Source organism: Eubalaena glacialis, chromosome 5, assembly GCF_028564815.1.
Source record: "Eubalaena glacialis isolate mEubGla1 chromosome 5, mEubGla1.1.hap2.+ XY, whole genome shotgun sequence".
Classification (NCBI taxonomy): Eukaryota; Metazoa; Chordata; class Mammalia; order Artiodactyla; family Balaenidae; genus Eubalaena; species Eubalaena glacialis.
Window position 1 is genome coordinate 75,488,063 of NC_083720.1, and position 21,679 is coordinate 75,509,741.

The window sequence follows — 21,679 nt, forward strand, 5'->3', positions numbered from 1 at the left end:
CTCTGTCTCATCTTCACTCCAGGATTCAGGCTGAACATTATGAGTTGTTGAGACAAAGAAAAAGAGATGTCAACCACGTGTTACCTCTTAAAGCATGGCTTCAGCCTATACACCAAAGGCCCAAACAAACAATAATGCCAGGCCTTGCTTGGGGGGCCTTGCTTGGGGGCGGCAGGAGAGTAACCAGAGGGAAAGGAGGGAAATTGAAATATTTAGAAAACAAGTATATAATCTACCAAACCTAAATGTGTATTAAAGAACCGAATGTGAGATTATTTAAGGATCTCTCACCATGGCTTACATTATTCAATTACTTTTATTAATGATGTGAAATATACATAACATTAAATTAACCATTATGAAGTACACAAGTCAGTGGCATTTATTGCACTCACAATGCTGTACGGCCATTACCTCCATCTAGTTCCAAAACATTTTCAGTATTAAAGGAAACCTCATACTCATTTAGCAGTCTTCTCCTCTGTCACTTTCCACACCCTTCTGACAACCACTAATCTACTTCCTATCTCTATGGATTAATCTACTCTGGGTATTTCATATAAATGGAATCACATAATATGTGACCTTTTGTGACTGGCTTCTTTCACTTAGAATAATATTTTTGAGGTTCATTCACACTGTAGCATGTATCAGTACTTCATTCTTTTTCATGGCTGAATAATATTCTATTTTATAGATATACCACTTTCGTTTATCCATTTATCCTTTGATGAACATTTGGTTTTTTATAACTTTTGGCTATTGGAAATAGTGCTGCTATGAATATTCATGTATAAGTTTTTCTTTGAATACCTGTTTTCAATTCTTTTGTGTATATACCTAGGAATGGAATTGCTGAGTCATACATTAACTCTAGGTTTAATTTTTGAGGGACTCCCAAACTTTTTTTCATAGCTGCTGCACCATTTTATATTCCTAACAGCAAGGTATGAGGGTTCCAATTTCGCCACATAATAAGTACATGAGAAAGTGCTCAGTATCATTAGTCCTAAGGGAAATGCAAATTCAAACCACAATGGGATACCATGTCATGCCCCCAAGAATGACTAAAATTAAAATGATAGATGTATTAGTCTGCCCAGGCTGTTACAACAAAATACCACAGATTGATGGCTTAAACAACGGAAATTTATTTTCTCACAGTTCTGGAGGCTAGAAATCTAAGATCAATGTGACACCAGGTCTGATTTCTCCTGAGCCCTTTCTCCTTGCCTTGCAGAAGGCCACCTTTTTCATTACATCTTCATAATGCCTTTCTCTGTGTCTGGTGTCTCTATGTAGGTCTTATTTTTATAAGAACACCAATCATATTTGATTAAGGGCAACCTTAAGGGGTTCACTTTAACTTATTACCTCTTTAAAGGCCTTATATCCAAATACAGTCACACTCTGAGGTACTACGGTTTAGAGACTCAACATGTAAATTTTAGGGAGACATAATTCATTCCAAAACAATGAACAATACCAAATCTTGTCAAGAACGTGGATCAACCAGCACCCATACGTGTTGCTGCTAAGTGTGTAAAATAGTACAAACACTTTAGAAAAACATCTGGTGGTTTCTTTTAAAACTAAACAAATACTAACCCTATAATGCAGCAATTCCACTGAAATGAAAGTATAACCCAACAATTCCACTAAAATGTAAGAGAAATGACAGTGTATCTCCCCCAAAACACTTCTTCAAGAATGTTCACAGTAACTGTATTCATAATAGTAGAAAACCAGAAACAGACGAGGTTTAAGACAGCTAAACAAACTGTGGTATATTCATGCTATGGAATAGTACTACAAAGCATTAAAAAGAGATAAAAACAATGTGGTGAATCTCAAAATATTATGCTTAGCGAAAAAAGCCTGACACAAAAGAGTACATACCATATGATTTCATTTGTAAATTTCACAATTTTATAAATAATGCTTCAATTAAAAAGTCCACCCAGGTGGGCTCAATGTAATCATAATTGTCCCTATAAGAAGGATACAAGAGGAGGCAGAGGCAGAGGAAAAGGCAATGTGAAAATGGAAGTTCAGATTAGAATGATGTGGCTACCAGTCAGGGAATGCCAAGGCAGTCTCTAGAAGCTGGAAAAGGCAAGGAACAGAACCTACCCTGTAGTCTTCAGAATAAACCAGCCTTGCCAACACCTTGATTTTAGGGTTACAAGACTGATTCTCGACTTCTGAACTCCAGAACTCCAAGAGAATAAATTTGTGTTATTTTAAGCCACTAAATTTGTGGTAATTTGCTACAGCAGCAATAGGAAATTAATATACCTATCACTGGCATCCCAGAAGAAGAAAGTAGGTGGAGCTGAAAAGGTACTAGAAGAGATAATGGTTGAAAACTTCCCAAATTTGCAAAAGACATAAACCTACAGATACAATAAGCTAAGTGAACAAACAACAAACAGGATAAACTCGAAGAAATTGACACCAAGACACATAATTAAACTTCGCAAAACTAAAGACAAAGGAAAAATCATGAAAGTATTAAGAGAAATGATACCTTATCTATAGAGGAAAAACAATTCAAATGACAGCAGATTCTCATTAGAAACCATGGAGGCCAGAAGGAAGGGGCACAACATTTTTCAAGTGTTGAAAGAAAAAAACTGTTAACCCAGAATAATATATGCAGTGAAAATATCATTCAAAGATGAGGGGAGGGACTTCCCTGGTGGTCCAGTGGTAGAGAATCTGCCTTACAATGCAGAGGATGTGGGTTCGATCCCTGGCCAGGGAACTAAGATCGCACATGCCACGGGGCAACTAAGCCTGTGCGCCTCAACTAGAGAGCCCGCGTACCGAAAAATACAGAGCCCACGCACCCTGGAGGCTGCCCGCCACAACTAGAGAGAGAAAATCCGCATACCGCAACTAGACAGAAGCCCACACGCTGCAATGAAGAGCCTGCATGCCGCATCCCGCATGCCAGAACGAAGATCCCACGTACCACAACTAAGACCCGATGCAACCAAAAATAAACAAAATAAATTAATAATAATAATAATTTCTTAAAACAAAAAAGATGAGGGGAAATAAAAATATTCTCAGATTAATGAAAACTAAGAGCTTCTGTCATCAGCAAACTTATTCTAAAAGAATGGCTAAAGGAAATTCTCTAAAAAGGAAAGAAAAAAGAGGAAATCTTGAAACACAATAAAGAAAGAAAACAATAAGCAAAAATATAGATAAATACAATAAGCATTCCTTCTTCTGAGTTTTCTAAACTAAGAGAAGCAAAAATTTTAATACCGATGCAGTTCTAAATGTATGTAGAGGAAATATTAAGATGATTATAAGTGTGGGACGGTAAAGGGAAATAATGCATGGTAAGCTTTCTACATTTCACTTAAACAGGTAAAATAACAACACCAATAGATTGTGATAAGTTATGTATATAAAAAATGTAACAACTGCTGCAACCACTGAAAAAACTATACAAAGAGATACACTACAGATAAATCAAATGGAATTCTTAAAGAATGTTCAAGTAACTGACAGGAGGGTTAGACTAAAGAAACAGAAATGAAAGACAGAGATAACAAACAGAACGCAAAAATTAAAATGGCATACTCAAGTCCTAACACTTCAATAATTCCATTAAATTTAAATGATCTAAATACACCAATTAAAGACAGAAAGCATACGACAAATTCAAGTTTTGCTTTTTTGGGACTCTCTGGAATTTTTTTTCCAATATTTTCAATCCATGGTTGGTTGAATCTACAGATGCGGAACTCACAGATACAGAGGACTGAGTGTATATAAATTTGACAACTTAGATGAAATACACCAGTTCCTCAAAATATACCATCACAATTCATCCAATACGAAATAGATAATTTGAATAGTCTTATAACTATTGAGCAAGTTAAATTTGTAATTTAAAAACTCCAAAATAGAAGATTCCAGTCCCAGATGGTTTCACTAGGGAATTCTACCAAAGATTTAAGAATTAATACTATTTCTACACAATCTCTTCCAGAAAATAAAAGAGGAAGGAATACTTCTCAATTCATTTCATGAAGCTAGTATTACCCTATTTTAAAAAAAGACAGTACAAAAAATAAAATTACAAATATCTCTCATAAATATGAATGCAAAAATCTTTAAGACTGTGACAAAATTCAACACCCATTCATGATTAAAAAAAAACCTCTCAGTGAAATAGAACTAGATGCACACCTCCTTAATGGATAAAGAACATCTTTTAAAACACCTACAGCCAGCATTATATCTAAAGATGAAGGACTGAGGCCTTTCTCCTAAGACTGGGAATAAGGTTAGGATATCTGTTCTCACCATTCTTATTCAACATAATGCTGGAAGTTCTAGCCAGGGCAATAAGGCTAAAAGGAAAAAGCATGCAGGCCATAAAGGAATAGATAAAACTGACCTTATTTGCATATAACATGATTATCTACACAGAAAATTCCAGGGAAGCTAACAGATAAACTCCTAGAACTAATAAGTGAATTCAGCAAGGTTGTAGGATATAAGATAAACATTAAAAAATCAACTATATTTTTAGACACTATCAATGAACACGTGGACACTAATAAAATTACAATATCATTTATAATCACTCAAAAAATGAAATACTTAATGTATACATCTAACAAAATACATATACAGGGACTTCCCTGGTGGCGCAGTGGTTAAGAATCCACCTGCCAATGCAGGCAACACGGGTTCGAGCCCTGGTCCAGGAAGATCCCACATGCCGCGGAGCAACTAAGCCTGTGCACCACAACTACTGAGCCTGCGCTCTAGAGCCTGTGAGCCACAACTACTGAGCCACATGCCACGACTACTGAAGCCCGCACACCTAGAGCCCATGCTCCGCAACAAGAGAAGCCACCGCAATGAGAAGCCCACGCACCACAACAAAGAGTAGCCCCCGCTCGCCGCAACTAGACAAAGCCTGTGCGCAGCAACAGAGACCCAACGCAGCCAAAAATAAATAAATAAATAAATAAATTTATTTTTTTTAAAAACATGTATACTGTATAAGACTTGTATACTGAAAAGTACAACACACTGATGAAAAATGTCAAAGATAAACTAAATACAGAGAAATACCAAATTTCTCTCATAAGTGTAAGAGTCAACAGAGTCAAGATGTCAACTCGCCCCAAATTGCTATATAAATTATTAATATAATTTCTATCAAAATTCCAACAATATTTTTATATATACAGATTATTCTAAATTTTATATAGAATGGCAAAGGAACTAAGATAGCAAAAACATTTTTGAAAAGAAGTTAAAATGGAGAAATCAGTCTACCTGACTTTGAGACTTATTGTATAGCTATAGCAATCAAGACTGTGTGGTACTGCTAGAGAGACAGACATACAGATAAATGGAATAGGATAGAAAACCCAGAAATAGGTCCAAGCAAATATGCTCAACTGATTTTTGTCAAAGGTGCTAAAGTGATTCAATGAAGTGAAAATAAGGGTTAGGCAGGGTTCTTAAACTTGACACCAAAAGCACAATCCATAAAAGGAAACACTGATACACTGAACTTTATCAAAATTAAGAACTTCTGCTCTGTGAAAAGACCCTGTTAAAAGGATGAAATGACAAGCTACAGACTAAAAGAAAATATTTGCAAATCACTTATCTGACAAAGGCTTATGTAACCTCAATATTTTAAAAAATTCCAATTAGAAAGTGGGCAAAAGATGTGGAGACATTTTATCTAAGAGGATATGCAGATAGAAAGTAAGTACAGGAAAAGATGTTCAACAACATGAGCCATTAGCAGAAAGCAAATTAATACCACAATGAGTTATTTTTGAACACTTAGTCCTTTCCCTAGGCTGGAGTGTTCTAGCCCCAGATATCCACGAGGCTTACAATTTACTTCACTGAGGTCTTTGCTTGAAAGACATCTCCTCAGAAAGGCCTTTTCTACCTCCTCCATGCCCCTCCTCACCACCTCCAGTACCCAGTTACTCTTGATTCCCTTGCTTTATTTGCTTCATAGCACTTATCCTCACCTGACATTATATAGTTACTTGTTTACCTGTTTGTTGTCTGTCACCCCCATTAGAGTAAGTTCCATGAGGGCAGAGATCTTGTCTTCATCAAGTGTCTGGCACAGAGTGGTCAATTAACAAATATTCTGGACAAATAAACTACAACAGGGACTTCCCTGCCGGTCCAGTGCTTAAGACTTCACCTTCCAATGCAGGGGGTGCTGGCTCGATCCCTGGTTGGGGAGCTAAGATCCCACATGCCTCACGGCCAAAAAACCAAACATAAAATAGAAGCAATACTGTAACAAAATTCAATAAAGACTTTTAAAAAATCTCATCTCTCAACTTGCTTTGCAAGAAAACAAATTTTATAAAAAAATAAAAACCAAAAGACTACAACACAGGACTTCCCTGGTGGCGCAGTGGTTAAGAATCCACCTGCCAATGCAGGGCACACGGGTTCAAGCCCTGGTCTGGGAAGATCCCACATGGTGCGGAGCAACTAAGCCCGTGCACCACAACTACTGAGCCTGCGCTCTAGAGCCTGTGAGCCACAACTACTGAGCCCATGTGCCGCAACTACTGAATGCTGCGCGCCTAGAGCCTGTGCTCCGCAACAAGAGAAGCCGCGACAATGAGAAGCCCGCGCACCACAACGAAGAGTAGCCCCCGCTCACAACTAGAGAAAGCCCACGCGCGGCAACAAAGACCCAATGCAGCCAAAAAAAAAAAAAAAAAAACTACAACACACATTTACATGCTCAGAGGATTTGCTCTCATAGTTCCACCCATGATGTTTTATTCAAATAAACTTCCTGGATTTCAGACCTCATCTGCCTGCAGCCCCCAAAATGCCTTCTTTCAATGCTAAAACGATTGCCTTGTTCTTAGTTCTTACTTTATCCTCCTTCCAGCTTTGTTAGAAGGATGCCTACCCCCACCTTGTTGATCCCAGCCCCCCATCCCTATCACCAGTGTGACACTGTTAATGCAACGCAGAGTGAAAAAAGAAAGGAAAAGGGCCCTCGGACAAGAATACCAGCAGGTGTTAGAGGAGAGAAGCTATAGCCAGAGCTATGGGACAATCCTGGCACACCGTTGAATACACCCTGGTCTATACTATAACATAAGACTTAGAAGCACCCCAATAAAGGCTGTGGTTGGCTAACTTACCAGGAGTTAGATTTTTAAACTTGTGGATTTTTGCTTGGCAGTGAACATCAACCTAATTAAGAATTTGTCATTCAAATGTAATGAGTCTTTCCATTCCTCCTTTTCCATTTTAGCTAACTTCAGAGCGTTCTTGGCCTTATTTAAAGGAGTCATAGTTTCCATTTAGATTATGGATCCCAAAGCCACAGTGACCCAGAGTTCAGTCTTCTCACAACATGGAGACCACAAATCATTTAAAATTTTTCAATATGAACAAGATTCTGGGGATTGCCTGCACATTCCTTAACTAACAAATACCATGTATGTGAGCAATTGTAGAACAAGAATTTCTACCTTCAAACCTTCTTTGCTTAACATGCATTTTTTAAAAATTCTGAAAAATACTATTAAACAATTCTTTATCAAGAACTATAACTTAAGTGTCTCTGGCATACTAAATTATTTAACTATTTCTTAGTGGACACTCTTATCCCTTCATTTGCAGAAAAGAACCCTGCTTTATTTCACCCCACCATCCACAAATTACTCATCAATTCTGTTTTCTAAACCTGTAACTGAGACTAGATGATTTTTAGAATTCCTTGAAAAAAGTTAAATATAGCAAGCTGTATGCTGAGAAGAGGTAAGCCTTTCTCCTACTCAATTTGCAATGTTTACTTAAAAAGTAAAAACATAAAATAAAATGTCATTTTTGCAGGGAGGTCCAAGTGGGGAAGAGAAGATGCCCACAGTCTATACCAACAGTAAGGTTGTTCATAACACTGCTATGTGATGATACACCCTCTTGTGTGCTGGCTTTTCACCTCAAAGTCAACACTAAATATACAGTTACTTAATGTTTCCATCTGAGTTCAGTAATTCTATCTGCAGGTAAATTTAAAATCAAAGTAGTATCTCTGATTCTGCTCTAATAAAAATTACCTTTCTTCCCTCTGAAAAATGTTAGTGTCTTTAACAGTAATATTTAATTGGTATTTGGAAACCACGGAAAGAAGAAAAAAAAATTACCACTATTTAGGGGTAATTTAATGATTTTTTAAATAAATTTATTTATTTTTATTTCTTTATTTTTGGCTGCATTGGGTCTTCGTTGCTGCGCGCGGGCTTTCTCTAGTTGCAGCGAACAGGGGTTACTCTTCGTTGCGGTGCGCGGGCTTCTCATTGCGGTGGCTTCTCTTGTTGTGGAGCACAGTCTCCAGTAGTTGTGGCTCGTGGGCTCTAGAGAGCAGGCTCAGTAGTTGTGGCGCATGGGCTTAGTTGCTCCGCAGCATGTGGGATCTTCCCGGACCAGGGCTCGAACCCGTGTCGCCTGCATTGGCAGGCAGATTCTTAACCACTGCGCCACCAGGGAAGCCCCTGGTAACTTAATGATTTTTGACTTTGAGTTAGTGATTTAATATACACCATTATCAGGTTACTTAACAATGTGAAAGTTAACAAAAAATTGGCTCATCAGGGTTTAGGGTAAAACCACTGCTGCATTTGTCTCTTACTCTAAGATCTACTCTATTTATTCCACTGCTCTATAGTCTAAGAAAAAAACATTCCCACCTCCAACATATAAGTTAACAAGAAAACTGGACTTAAAATATTGCTTTTTTAGGGACTTCCCTGAGGCATCAGGGTAAGGGTGCTTCAGGAATTGAAAAAGTAATAGGTTAGGAGACTGGAGCTGGGGCAGAGAATAGAAACCCAGTTCAACAGAAGGAAAACATAAGAACAGAAAAGATTCTGCCTCCTCTTGGACAAAATATTCCACATAATCCAGGGACCAATGGACAGGAACTGGAAAGCCATGTTATAATGCACTTAAGTTATCAATTTTTCATCTGCATCGGCAGTAACTTTAATTGCTATAATTATAAACAACCTTTTATAAAAATTATTTTAGCAATATATTTTGATTGTCAAGATTTAAATCCTAGTTAGAGACTTGCTTTCTAAAGATTATTCCATTGCAGACAAGCACCCATCTGTTTTGCATTTTAGTACTAGCTTTTTTAGCCTCACGCTCATTTCACTAAGAACTTTCTGGGGGGTGGTGATAGTAGTGATTATTATTTTGACAAAAGAACAATATACACTAGGACAGCTGTAATTTATTTCAATATCTCTTTGCAAAGAAATTAATCAGCACAATTCCCTCAGTCTTCAAAGCAACTGTAAAGAAAGTACCTTTTTTTTTCTCCCAACTATTGCTGTATATTTTTATTTGGTTACAGTTTTCTCACTACCTATCTCTTTATCGTCGGCAACCTGACTTCTGGTCTCACTATTTCACCAAACTTGCTCTCCTTAAAGCTTTCTTCAGATCCTTCTAGAACTCATCACTTCCTGACATTTATGACCACACTCTCATACTTGAATGGCACCGAAAACTCATATTCCGAGGCAACATTCACTCATAGTCTAATGAGAGAAAAAGGCACCCACTAAAAACAAAGACCAGGAGTGGAAAATACATATGACTGAGCTTAGTTTCAAGTGCTCAGAAGCAGAGCTGAGTCACAGCAGGTACTCGGTTGAGAAGAATTTTTATTTTAAACTGAAAAGCCTTAGAAGTCATTTAAGCCAATGCCCTCATCTTATAGCTGAAGTACAGAAAGTATGTCAGTTAGGATGACTTCGGTTGCAAGTAGTAGACAAGAGCAAGTCAATTTGACTTAATAAGGAAACATACTCTCCTACATAATACGAGGTCCAGACACCTCACTGTAACCCACTGCTGCTCTTGCCCGTAGCACCCTTGGCCACACCACCTTCAGTGTGTTACCTTCAACTTCCAGTTGTGAGCAACAAGGTCTGTCGCAGTTTCAGGATATACATCAGAGTTCTGGGAGCTGGGGGAGAAGTGTAAGAGGAAAGGGAAAGTGTGTCTCTTCCTTGAATCTCTTCTCAAAAGCAAAGAAACTTGACCAAGAAACCCTAAGAAGACTTTTCTTTTGCCTCCCCATTTCTAAAGCAACCACTGGCAAGGAAAATGGGATTCCAGGACTGGTTTGGTTTAAGCCTTGGACTAAGCTTGGGGTAAAAAGAATGCTGAGGAGTCAAGGTTAAATAAATTGGCCATAATCAAAATATTACTTGTAGGACTTCCCTGGTGGCGCAGTGGTTAAGAATCCGCCTGCCAATGCAGGGAACACGGGTTTGAGCCCTCGTCTGGGAAGATCCCACATGCCGCGGAGCAACTAAGCCCGTGTGCCACAACTACTGAGCCTGTGCTCTAGAGCCCACACGCTACAACTACTGAGCCCACGTGCCACAACTACTGAAGCCCGTGCACCTAGAGCCTGTGCTCCGCAACAAGAGAAGCCACCACAAAGAGAAGCCCGCGCACCGCAAGGAAGAGTAGTGCCCGCTCACCACAACTAGAGAAAGCCCGCGCGCAGCAACTAAGACCCAACACAGACAAAAATAAAATTAATTAATTAAAAAATACATATATATATATTACTTGTAGATCTAAGAGATGTCTTGATTCTTACATTTGTCCTATTATACTTCTCAGAACTCACTTGCTTTTCCTGCTCATGAAAATGATGGATTCAACTCTTCTCTCTTTTGCCACCTTCTCTGGGGAGCTCACATGTTCCTTTTGTAACTATCTTAGGCTTCTGTGGAGGTGGCATAGGGTAACAGTAAGCACTGGCTTTAGAGCCAAACTGCCGGGGTTCAAATATAGGCCCCCATCACTTGTGTGTGTCATGTTACTGAACCTCGTTCCTCATCTATAAAAGGGGATGATAGTAGAACTCACCTCACAGAGATGTTGTCAGCATTAAATAAGTTACTCTACATAAAGTGCTCAGAACCATGCCTGTTACACAGTAAGTTCTCTTTAAGTGTGTGCTGTTATTATTAAGGGGCATCTACTGTTTCTGCCTGCCCCAGTATCCCTTTCCCTTTCTTCTGACAAATGTTGCAGTTTCCCTTTGAAGAACCACCCCTCTGCCATGCCATCCGATCCTGACACAACTCTCAGTCAGTATGAACTGCTCCCGACCCCCACTGGGCAAAGGGTGGCCACAAGGCCCAAGGTAGGCCAATCTTGCCTTTTCCCCTGGAATCTGACTCATAAGCAGAATGACTCCAGACAGAAAGCAGTTAAAATTCAGTCTCTCTGGTGTCAGTGCCTTGAAGAGCTTTTCCTGAGTTCTTGCCCCCTAGGCCCCTGGAACTGTATAGTCCTTTACAAAATTTGATTAACAGTTCTTCCTTTGATTCTATTAGCTTTCCAATCCCCTTTAATAAATTCCCTTTTTGCTGAAATTAGCCAAAACTGATTTCTGTTGTTTGTGTAACCATTATGTTGAACAAATAGGCCTCCCCAAATTAAATCATGAAGTAACCTTATTTTTCTCTCTCATGTCTCTTTATAGCTATTCATGAGCCTAGCTTCTCTGGCCCCTGCATACACAGCATATAAGTTAAGACAGTGGCTCGGAAATCAAACATTCTGGGCTCAAATTCTAACTCCACGCCCTGCTAGCTATGTTACTTAATGTCTTTCTGCCTCAGCTTCCTTATCTGTAAAATGGAATAAAGACACCTATCTCACTGGGTTATTTTAAAACTTAAATGACTTCCTAAATGTAAAATGCCTGGAAGTGTGCTTGGCACACAGTAAGTCCTGAAAAATGTTATAGAGCTGATGGCAGTGGTGTCCAGTGAGATGTCCTTCTTCCTCACAACCCATCACATTAGGCCCTGACCGTTCTTGTTTCCACACCTATGCTCATGCTAGCCCTCTTTCCTTTTCTAAATCCTTCAAGACATAATTGAATCAAGCACCGCCATTTCCACAAAGCCCACACTGATCTACAAAGACCACATTAACCTGTTACTTCACTTACAGGAATTATAATCTGTAGTAGACACATGAGTCTTGATTTCATATCATTCTACTGTTTTTTAATTGTACCTGTGTCTAAATCATGACTAGAATAAGAAAAGTGTTCCTTGAAGGCAAGAATGACATTTCATATTATTCTATGTCCTTCATATTACTTACTCCAGAGTAAGGCTCATAGTAAGTCCTTAATAATTAACTTTTGAATGGCCCTCTGAGCAGCTAAAAATATTTCCAACCATAATTACTTCTGGGTTTGCATAGCTTCAAGCCCTCAGGCCTATGTTTTAGTATACATGTTGCCAAAGTGAACACAGGGCCTTTGCTTTTATTGTGTGCATAAGCATACAAAAAAGACAGGGTATAGAACTTTCTATTTTCTTCCCACACTGGCCCATACACACTGGGTATCCAGTAAATGTCATTAACTAACTACAAAAAAGCTGAAAACTTCAGGAGCTGAAAATTCATTCCAAATATGATAGGAAATTCCAAATGTATCTGTTACTGTTAAGATTGGAAACTATAAGGCTGAAAGCTCCTGTTTTGTTTAAAACTTTAAAACTTGGAGATAAGGGAAACGGATACTCACACATTTTTTCTCTTCTAATATATTTTTTTTTCCTCAAGAACTGTTGATGAAGGACAAAGTAGAAAAGGTAACTATTGTATCTTTTTATTGTCATGTTTCTGGAGAAATATTCTTTTATTTTTGGAACTCTGCATAACATACAGTACCCCATCTTCTTTCTCTGGTTTCTCTAACCATGTGAAAAAGTATACGTAGAAATAAAAACATTTCCCACTGATGCCCAAGAGTATATCATTTACATATAGAGAGATGGCACTGTTTCAGAGTTATGTGGGCAGTATTTTAGTCATGTGGGAAAGTCAACTGGGAAAGAGAAATTGAGTAAGCCTAGCCTCAACTCCATGTGAAGCTGTCTGTGGGTGCATAAATTGACTCACTTAGCTGACCCTGGGAACAAGTTTATATTATATCCAAATGACACCTCTATAAAATTCCATACTTTTTGGCTTATGTTGTTTAATGAATATGGTTATTTCAAAGTTAAGAAAAAATTCTTTTTTCTAAATGCTATCCACTATGAATTTTTCAACCAGACTGATTCTTCATTGTTTCCTTTCTACAGGAACAATCTACAAGAGAAAGAAAAGGGAAGAGAAAGAAAAGGATGAGAGAAAAAACTACACATCTTACTTGGATTGTGCGAGACAGCCGGGTGCAACCGTATTCTGATTCTCCTCCTCGGCCTGGAGTGCAGTGAGTTCCACCATGTTAACCATCACATCATTGGTGTGGCCCGGAAGCTGGGGAAGCACTGAAAGGATCTTCTCCACCAAGTTGTCTCCATGATGTCCAACCGCCCCTGTTTAAGCAGACAAGAAAATATGAACTCACAAAATGGGAGGAAAAAGCAGCTAAATTAATGTTCTATAATACCCCTTCTATCAAAAACAGTATCCATTTTTAGCTTCTGTTACACAAATCAATAACATAAACCTAACATTCTGCCCTTAGTAACACTAATCAATCTCACAATTACCTACAAAATGTATGTCTTGTGTGTTGGACTTAATGGTCCCTGAGAGCAGGCACTGTGTCTGCTTTGGTTACTGCTGTGATTCCCAGCACCTAGCATAGTGCACACATGGTAGGCATCAATAGGTATTTAGTGGATAAATAAATAATAAACATTTGGAAGGTCAGGTAAATGGCGTGATAGGACGACACTATCCTGAAATTTTAGAGCCAAAAGGATTTTCTTTATTTTACTGATAAGACCTTAAGACCCAGAAAGGCTTAGAGACCTGACCAAGAATAGCAGATCTCCCCTTTGCTAGAAGTTTAGCTTCATCATGGCCACCATTTATCTAGTTCACCCTCTACCCACCATGTCTAGCAGGCAACTTGGCAGCTAGTAGGCTCACTAATTATTTGTTAGATGAAGGAAAGAACAAATGAATGAATAGTAACAGTTTGCAGTGATAAAAGCATTTATACAGTGCTTTCTGTGTACCAGGCACTGCTCTAGGTGCTTTACATATATTAATTCTTTTAATAACAAATGAATTAATAAGCTCAAATTAAAATTCAAGACCAATGACACAGTTTAATGCTTTTTCCATGAGACCAGGTTATCTTTCCAAAAGCCATCAATGCTTGGAAGACATGATTCCAACAATGGGTGGGACTGGCCAAATCAACTTGTTTTGATCCCACCCACTTCAAATCAATTAATATTTTACTTCCTCATGTCTATCTCTATTGGTTTTTTTTGTTTTTTTTTAAATTATTTATTTATTTATTTTTGGCTGTGTTGGGTCTTCGTTTCTGCGCGAGGGCTTCCTCTAGCCGCGGCAAGCGGGGGCCACTCTTCATCGCGGTGTGCGGGCCTCTCACTATCGTGGCCTCTCCTGTTGCGGAATACAGGCTCCAGACGCACAGGCTCAGCAATTGTGGCTCACGGGCCCAGTCGCTCCGCGGCATGTGGGATCCTCCCAGACCAGGGCTCGAACCCGTGTCCCCTGCATTGGCAGGCAGATTCTCAACCACTGCGCCACCAAGGAAGCCCTCTATTGTTTTTGCCACGTCATATTAATTGCACAGAAGAACTAGGTAGAAAAGACTAAACCAGAAATCCAAGGAATCCTTGTCAGCACCATCGTCTTCTTCGTCACAATAGCTAATATTTATTGAGAGCTTATGACGTACCAGGTATTAACTTCCATACTGTACATTTATTATCCACTTAATTCTTAGAACAACTCTAATAGGTAGGTATTATTATGCTCATTGACAGAGTAGAAGATTCAGTTTAAGTAACTTGCTCACAATTATATATGTTGTAAATTACAGAGCAAGAATTCAAACTCAGGAGGCAGAAATCCAAAAACCACGCCATTTAAAAAAAAAAAAAATCAGGCCCATAAAAATGACTTAAGACAGAACCAGCATGAGTGCTTCTAATGTGGCTTCCAATGTTAAAGAAAAGAGTTCTAATTCTACCAGTAAAATATTCACTTATCAGGCCTGGAAGGAACCATGTCTTATTTATGTTGTCTATAGTTTATGGTTGTCTCCCCAGCACTCATACTAAAAGCTACTCGTTAAATACTTGCTGAATGAATGCCTAGTGACTATAAGTGGCCCTGAGATCCACACGGCAGGCAGAAGTCTCTAAGTGAATAATATCTTTAAGCCTGGAATGAATGGAGATACGACGATTACCCCATAGCATCATTTCTCTCTCCACTAGTAACCTCCTCACTTATTTAAAAACTTCCACTCATCACTACAATAACTCTTCTTTGAATCTGGTGCCCAAATTCTGAGCCCTGCCCCCAAGCTATTCTTATTTTTATCTGCCATTCACAGACACATTGTACAAACAAGTAGTCTATATGTTCTGCCTTTCTTTCCTAACTTCTTTAGCCCCTACAATCTAGCTGCTACTCACTCCCCCTCCCTATGCTAAATGCAGGGGTCTCTGGCAAGTCCCAGTTCATTAAACCTTTGGCAAATTAAAACTGTTGACTAATCCAGTCCTCCTGAAACTCTTCAAATATGAGAAGTCAAGACATGACATACTTATTTTTCCTTAAGGTTTAATAGCTAATAGTTATTTTTACAGAACCAATGTATCATTTACCTCCTTAAAATATTATATACTAACAACCTAAATGTTCAGAAGTAGAGGAGTAGTTTTTTTAAATTATGGCATATTCACTGAAGCAGTTCTCAAACTGTGATTTTTATTTTCTTCTATTTATTTATAGATTCTAAACTTTCTATGGTGAACATATATTCCTGTTGTAATGAAATGAAAAAACATGCTATACACACATATAAATATCCCAAAATTTTACCAAGGGTTATCTTTGAATGGTAGGACTTTGGTGGATGTAAACTCTACCTAAAGTTAATTTTTTCCCCCGTGCTTTCTGCAAGGAGCACATGAGACTGACCTAAATTAATTAGAAAAATAATTTACACTCTTTCAGAAACTGTGTACAATATTATATATGAGAATTAACAAAATGCCAAATTTACATGAGCAGGATTACTCAACTTTTTAGGTTTAGTCAAAAGGAATGTGTATTTAACATGTGTGATAATGAAGGATAAAGCAGGCATAGGCTTTCAACTCATGTCCTGCTCTTCTCTGAATACAGTTTGTTGCATGTCCAGCTTTAGAGGGTTCAGTATACATTTTTAAAATTTAATTAGTGCCAGTTACATGACTCAAACATAGACTAAGCATTTGGGGCCTCTCAATGTCACAGTAATTTCAGATTCTTCCTCTATGAAATGAATAAAATGCCAAGATTTGTATCACACTTAAATTTTCAGAGAGCTTAATTTTTCCGTTATTATAGAAATTTTAAAATATTATTTAGGATGCTCAAGAGTGGAAGTCAACCTGAACCCAGTTATTTTTCCCTGTCCAACTGCTAATCTAGCCAAGAGCAATGGGGTCTAGTCTGGCCAGAGAATGGTTTATTTCCCAATGCCTTCTTTTCTAAAGAGGGTATAGGAACAAGAAATTGGAGACATGGGCTCTAGTGGTCCCATCCTCCATTAGTTCCTTGTGTGATCTGAGGCAACTTCCAAAAATGTGGTGCTATTTTACCAAGCTAAAAACTCAGAGTTGGTCCAACCAACACCTAAATATCTTTGAAGCTCAGTATTTGAGATCCTAAATTCAGCCAATTGTTTCAAAGGCTAAACTTTTATAGTTAACAGCACCGGAAAACTAGCAGTCCTGTATGACCCTGTGGATCATATGGGAATTATGTGCCAGTATCATCATCATAAGGCATATAACATCTTCACTTGCCTCTACTTATAAGGAATAAAGTGAGAAGCAAGAATTGAGGCATCTTCACAAGAGCTCAGTCATACTGTAGTAGGGCTTAAAGATAAAAACACAGAGCCTTCTCTACATTTCACAAACAGGATATTTTGGGGTTGTGCACAGTGTCCCTTGGTGTTGAGATAGGGTTACTGGATTCTTGGAATTAGTATATTCAAAAACTCACCTCCTGGGACTTCCCTGGTGGCGAAGTGGTTAAGAATCCGCCTGCCAATGCAGGGGACGCAGGTTCGAGCACTGGTCCAGGAAGATCCCACATGCCGCGGAGCAACTAAGCCCATGCGCCACAACTACTGAGCCTGCGCTCTAGAGCCCGCGAGCCACAACTACTGAAGCCCCGCGTGCCTAGAGCCTGTGCTCCACAACAAGAGAAGCCACTGCAATGAGCAGCCCGCACACTGCAACGAAGAGTAACCCCTGCTTGCTACAACTAGAGAAAGCCCACGCGCAGCAACAAAGACCCAACACAGCCAAAAATAAATTTTAAAAAAACTACACAATACACAAATCTTAATTAAAAAAAAAAGAAACCTCACCTCCTTTCTGATTCCCCATGACTCCTTCTTAAGGATATTTGACCGTCTTTCATTATTTTGAGATGTTTCAGTATTTGATGACATTTCTGTCTTCTAAGAACAGAATATTTCATTATTGCTCCTGATGTTTCCTTCTATGTAGAAGGACAACAATTAGCATAACATTTCTGAACTTGCCTCACCTCCTTCAATCAGTCACTTTTCCCCTGGGTTGTCAGGTTCTACTCATTCTGCCTAGGATAGGTTCTGCCCTTGGAAAGAGGGAAAAAGACTTGCTCTGGTCCACTCCTGATGCTGAGTGGGTAAACCTTCCAACCCAAGAATTTGGTGTTAGGAATCTCACTTGCCCATAGATGTAAGCCACATTCTTTAATGTTCACTGTATCCACCATAAAACTGGTATTTTGGCCTCTGCCTGCCAACTCTTTATTTCATATTCAATTTAGAATCTGGATGGTTAAAGGAGTGTTAGTTATTAGTTACTCTCTAATACTACCATTTCTAACACTACCTATGGTTGGCTCATATCAGTCAAATCTAGTACAAAGGGGATGTATTAAAGTAGATAATACATACTAGTCAAAAGGCTGTTTCAGTTTGCCATATACCAGGTAGGACTTTGGGGGGATGGAGGCAGGAGAATAATAAGGCAGTACTTATACAAGTTTATTCAGTAAGTAGTTTTCACCACACAGTAATTTTAGATAAGAGAGTCACATAGCATTCATTATATTGCCCCTAACAAATCTTCTCCTACACTCCCTCTTTCTGTGAATGGATTCTGAAATTGCCCAGGCTAGAATACTTGGCATGTCTTCAAATTATTCTTAATCTTCTACCATTATATCAGTCACCACTCTATTAATTCTCTCACTTAAATACTCAACTACTCCTTTCTTCATCCTTCCTATTACTGACTCGGTATAAATTCACATCATTTCTTACCTAGATATTTTAATAGTCTCCTGATCAACAGTCTCCTAGCCTCCAGTATTTCTTGCTTTTATCTCAAGAAGCCCATTGCTCCTAGGCTGGGCTCCTCTATAGATGCATGGGAGGGTTGAATTTTATGAGAAATATTTTAAGTCTATGCTTTTATCTAGATAATCCATAACTTTGACCAGTTGCTCAAAAAAAAAGTTCCTTAATTTCAAAACAGTTAAGAATCACTGGAAAAAAAAAAAAAGAATCACTGCACACCACACAGTATGAGTTAGTTGAGCCGACAGCTATCAATGTTATTCCTCTCTACACACTTTAAGGATACAGCCCAACTGATGAACAAATTAACAAACTGTGCTACATCCATACACCTGAATATTACTCATTAATAAAAAGGAGTGAACTACTGATAGAAGCTACAACATGGATGAATCTAAACCGTATTATGCTAAGTGAAAGAGGCCACTCAAAAGGCTATATACTATATGATTGCATTTATATGACATTCTTGAAAAGATAAAACTCTAGGGACAGGAAATGGTTCCATGGTTGCCAAATATGAGAGTAAGAGGAGAGACTGCCTACAAGGGGCACAAAGGGAATTTTTTGGAGTGATGGCACTCCTCTTATATCTTGATTGTGGTGGGTGGTTACATGACTATATGTTGTTTGACAAAACTACACACTATATAGGATGAATGTTACTATATGTAAATTATACTTTAATAAACTTGACTATAAAAAAAGCAAGCAAAACAACAACAAGAAACCTATCCATCCTCCCTCAGTTCCCACTTTGGAATCAATAAATCCATCCATCACATCATCCACCAGAGAACTCATTCAACAGAAAATCTGTACATGCACTTTGCCTGCCTAAAAACTTATTATGGCTCCTCACCAAGCATGAAATTTAAAGCCTTTGGAACATGGCCCCAGTCTCCTTCCTCATCATCTTTATCACCCTTCCCTCCTGATCTCTTACCTCTCCCTCAGTCATTCATCCCAACCTTAAGCCCTACTAAAAAATTACCTGAAAAGAATTCCCAGAACAACCTATGCTCCTTCTTACATGTTTGCACACGTAGAGAGCTTTTAAAAGAATACTGGTTCCAGCCTCTGTCCAGACCACTTTGAAAAATCAGACTTTCTGGGTGGTTCGAATGTGAGAACCACTGGTCTAGAAATGGCCACCCCTTAAGAGAATATCTGTACCTAAACCCTATGAAGGCATGTATCATTCATACGTGAATTTGCTAAGCTTTGTGCTTCCTCATAGACTATGAGCTCCTCGTAGACAAGAGTCTTGACTGTTTAATCTTTATGTCTGCACTTCTCAAACTTTATGGCACATTCAGATCACCTGAGGATCTTGTTAAAATTCTGATTCTTAAGCCTGGGGTGAAGCCTGGGATTCTGCATTTTTAATTAGCTTCCAGTTGGGCTTGAGGCTGCCAGTCCCCAGGACACACTGAATAGGGAGGCTTTATGTCACTATCACCTAGCACAGAGCCTGCATATAAAAGTTGCTCAATAAACATTTATGAAATGAATCGAAATCATCCATGTCATTCTTTACACTCCCCTAAGTAACCAAAATTGTAGTGATCTTGCAGGATCATACAGAAAGACTCTTTCACTTACTGCACTTCATTTTTTTTTTTCTCTAGGTATGACAGAATACAGTTCTTGACAAAAGGTTAATTCTAACCAACTCTCACTTACTTTAGTGGCAGATAATAGGTCAGGTAGTAAAATTCTTCTCGGTTACATGTATGGCAAATTACTCTTGTACTTATGTTCTTAGTCTTATACTTAGGGGGAAAACATACATTTAAAAGAATAAAACATTAAATCATTTTAAAGGCATATCATTAATTGATAAAAGTATTAATAAACATATTCCCCATTATGTACCAGGCAGTGTTCTAGGAGCTAGACATGTTAACTTATTTTACCCTCTCAGTCTTCTGGTGGGTACTATTATTATCCTCATTTCACAGATCAGGAAACTGACTTACAACTAGGGAGGGGCAGAGCTAAGGCTACTGTAACTAGCCACTCATGCCTATTACGCAACCTAGATAGTGGTAGCAGTTACCATATATTGAGGATCTACTGCAATCCCCTTACTCCTTGCATATATCATCCTGTATAATGTAAATCTGAGCATGTCACATCACAGCTCAAAACCCTCCAACTTTCCCATCATACTTTGGTTTTTACTCTAAGTCTTTACTTTGCCCTACAATGAATTCCTTCTGCCTATCTCTCCAACATTATCTCTTATCACCGCCCTCCTTGCTTGCAGGGCAAGCTGAAGGAAGCCACACGAGCCTCCTCAAACATGTCAAGTATATTCCCACCTCAGGTCCTTTGCACTTGCCATTCCCTGGGTCTTATATGTTCAATACCAAGGCTGTCACATGGCCTGCTTCCTCTCTCTTGTCAATCTCTGCCCAAATGTCACATCCTCAGAGAGGTCTTCCCTAGCTATGCCATCTAAAATGGAAACCCGGGCTTCCCTGGTGGCGCACTGGTTAAGAATCTGCCTGCCAACGCAGGGGACACAGGTTCGAGCCCTGGTCCAGGAAGATCCCACATGCCGTGGAGCAACTAAGCCTGTGCGTCACAACTACTGAGCCTGAGCTCTAGAGCCTGTGAGCCACAACTACTGAAGCCTGCATGCCTAGAGCCCGTGCTCTGCAACAAGAGAAGCCACTGCAATGAGAAGCCTGCACACCGCAACGAAGAGTAGCCCCAGCTCGACGCAACTAGAGAAAGCCCACGCACAGCAACAAAGACCCAACACAGCCAAAAATAAATAAAATAAAATAAATTTTTTAAAAGCTTAAAAAATAATAAAATAAAATAAAATGGAAACCCTATCACTTTTTAATCTCTTATCTACTGTTTTAGTTATATAATGGATGGATGGATGATTTCATATGTTTCCAACAGCACTTTAAGGTCACTCTTTTTCCCCTGTTTACAAATGAGAAAACCCTCAAAAGGCTCAATGAGAATCAAACAGCAAGTAAGTCACTAAGCTAAGACTTGAAGTTATTATACTGGTCTGGTCTAACACCTGCAATCTAGTCAGAGCCTTAAATGGCTTCTCAATTGTTCCTCATACCTATGCTTATTTTAAACAGTATCCTCTGAACCCTAAAATAAAGATATTAGTTGGTTATTTTGCATTTTGTGGAAAATCAGATTGGAGGAGATGGGGGAAGAAAGAATAAGTCACTTTTTTGAATACTAAGG

The 21,679-nt window shown here is 38.7% G+C and overlaps 1 protein-coding gene across 1 annotated transcript in view; it reads right to left on the bottom strand.

Moving 5' to 3' along the window:
• SCFD2 (sec1 family domain containing 2) overlaps positions 1–21,679 on the bottom strand; it is a 410,854-nt gene that overhangs the window by 381,553 nt on the left and 7,622 nt on the right. Inside the window, exon 2 of the mRNA XM_061192275.1 lies at positions 13,259–13,427. Within this exon, the coding sequence (XP_061048258.1) occupies positions 13,259–13,427 (169 nt within the window). The remainder of the gene's footprint in view (positions 1–13,258; positions 13,428–21,679) is intronic.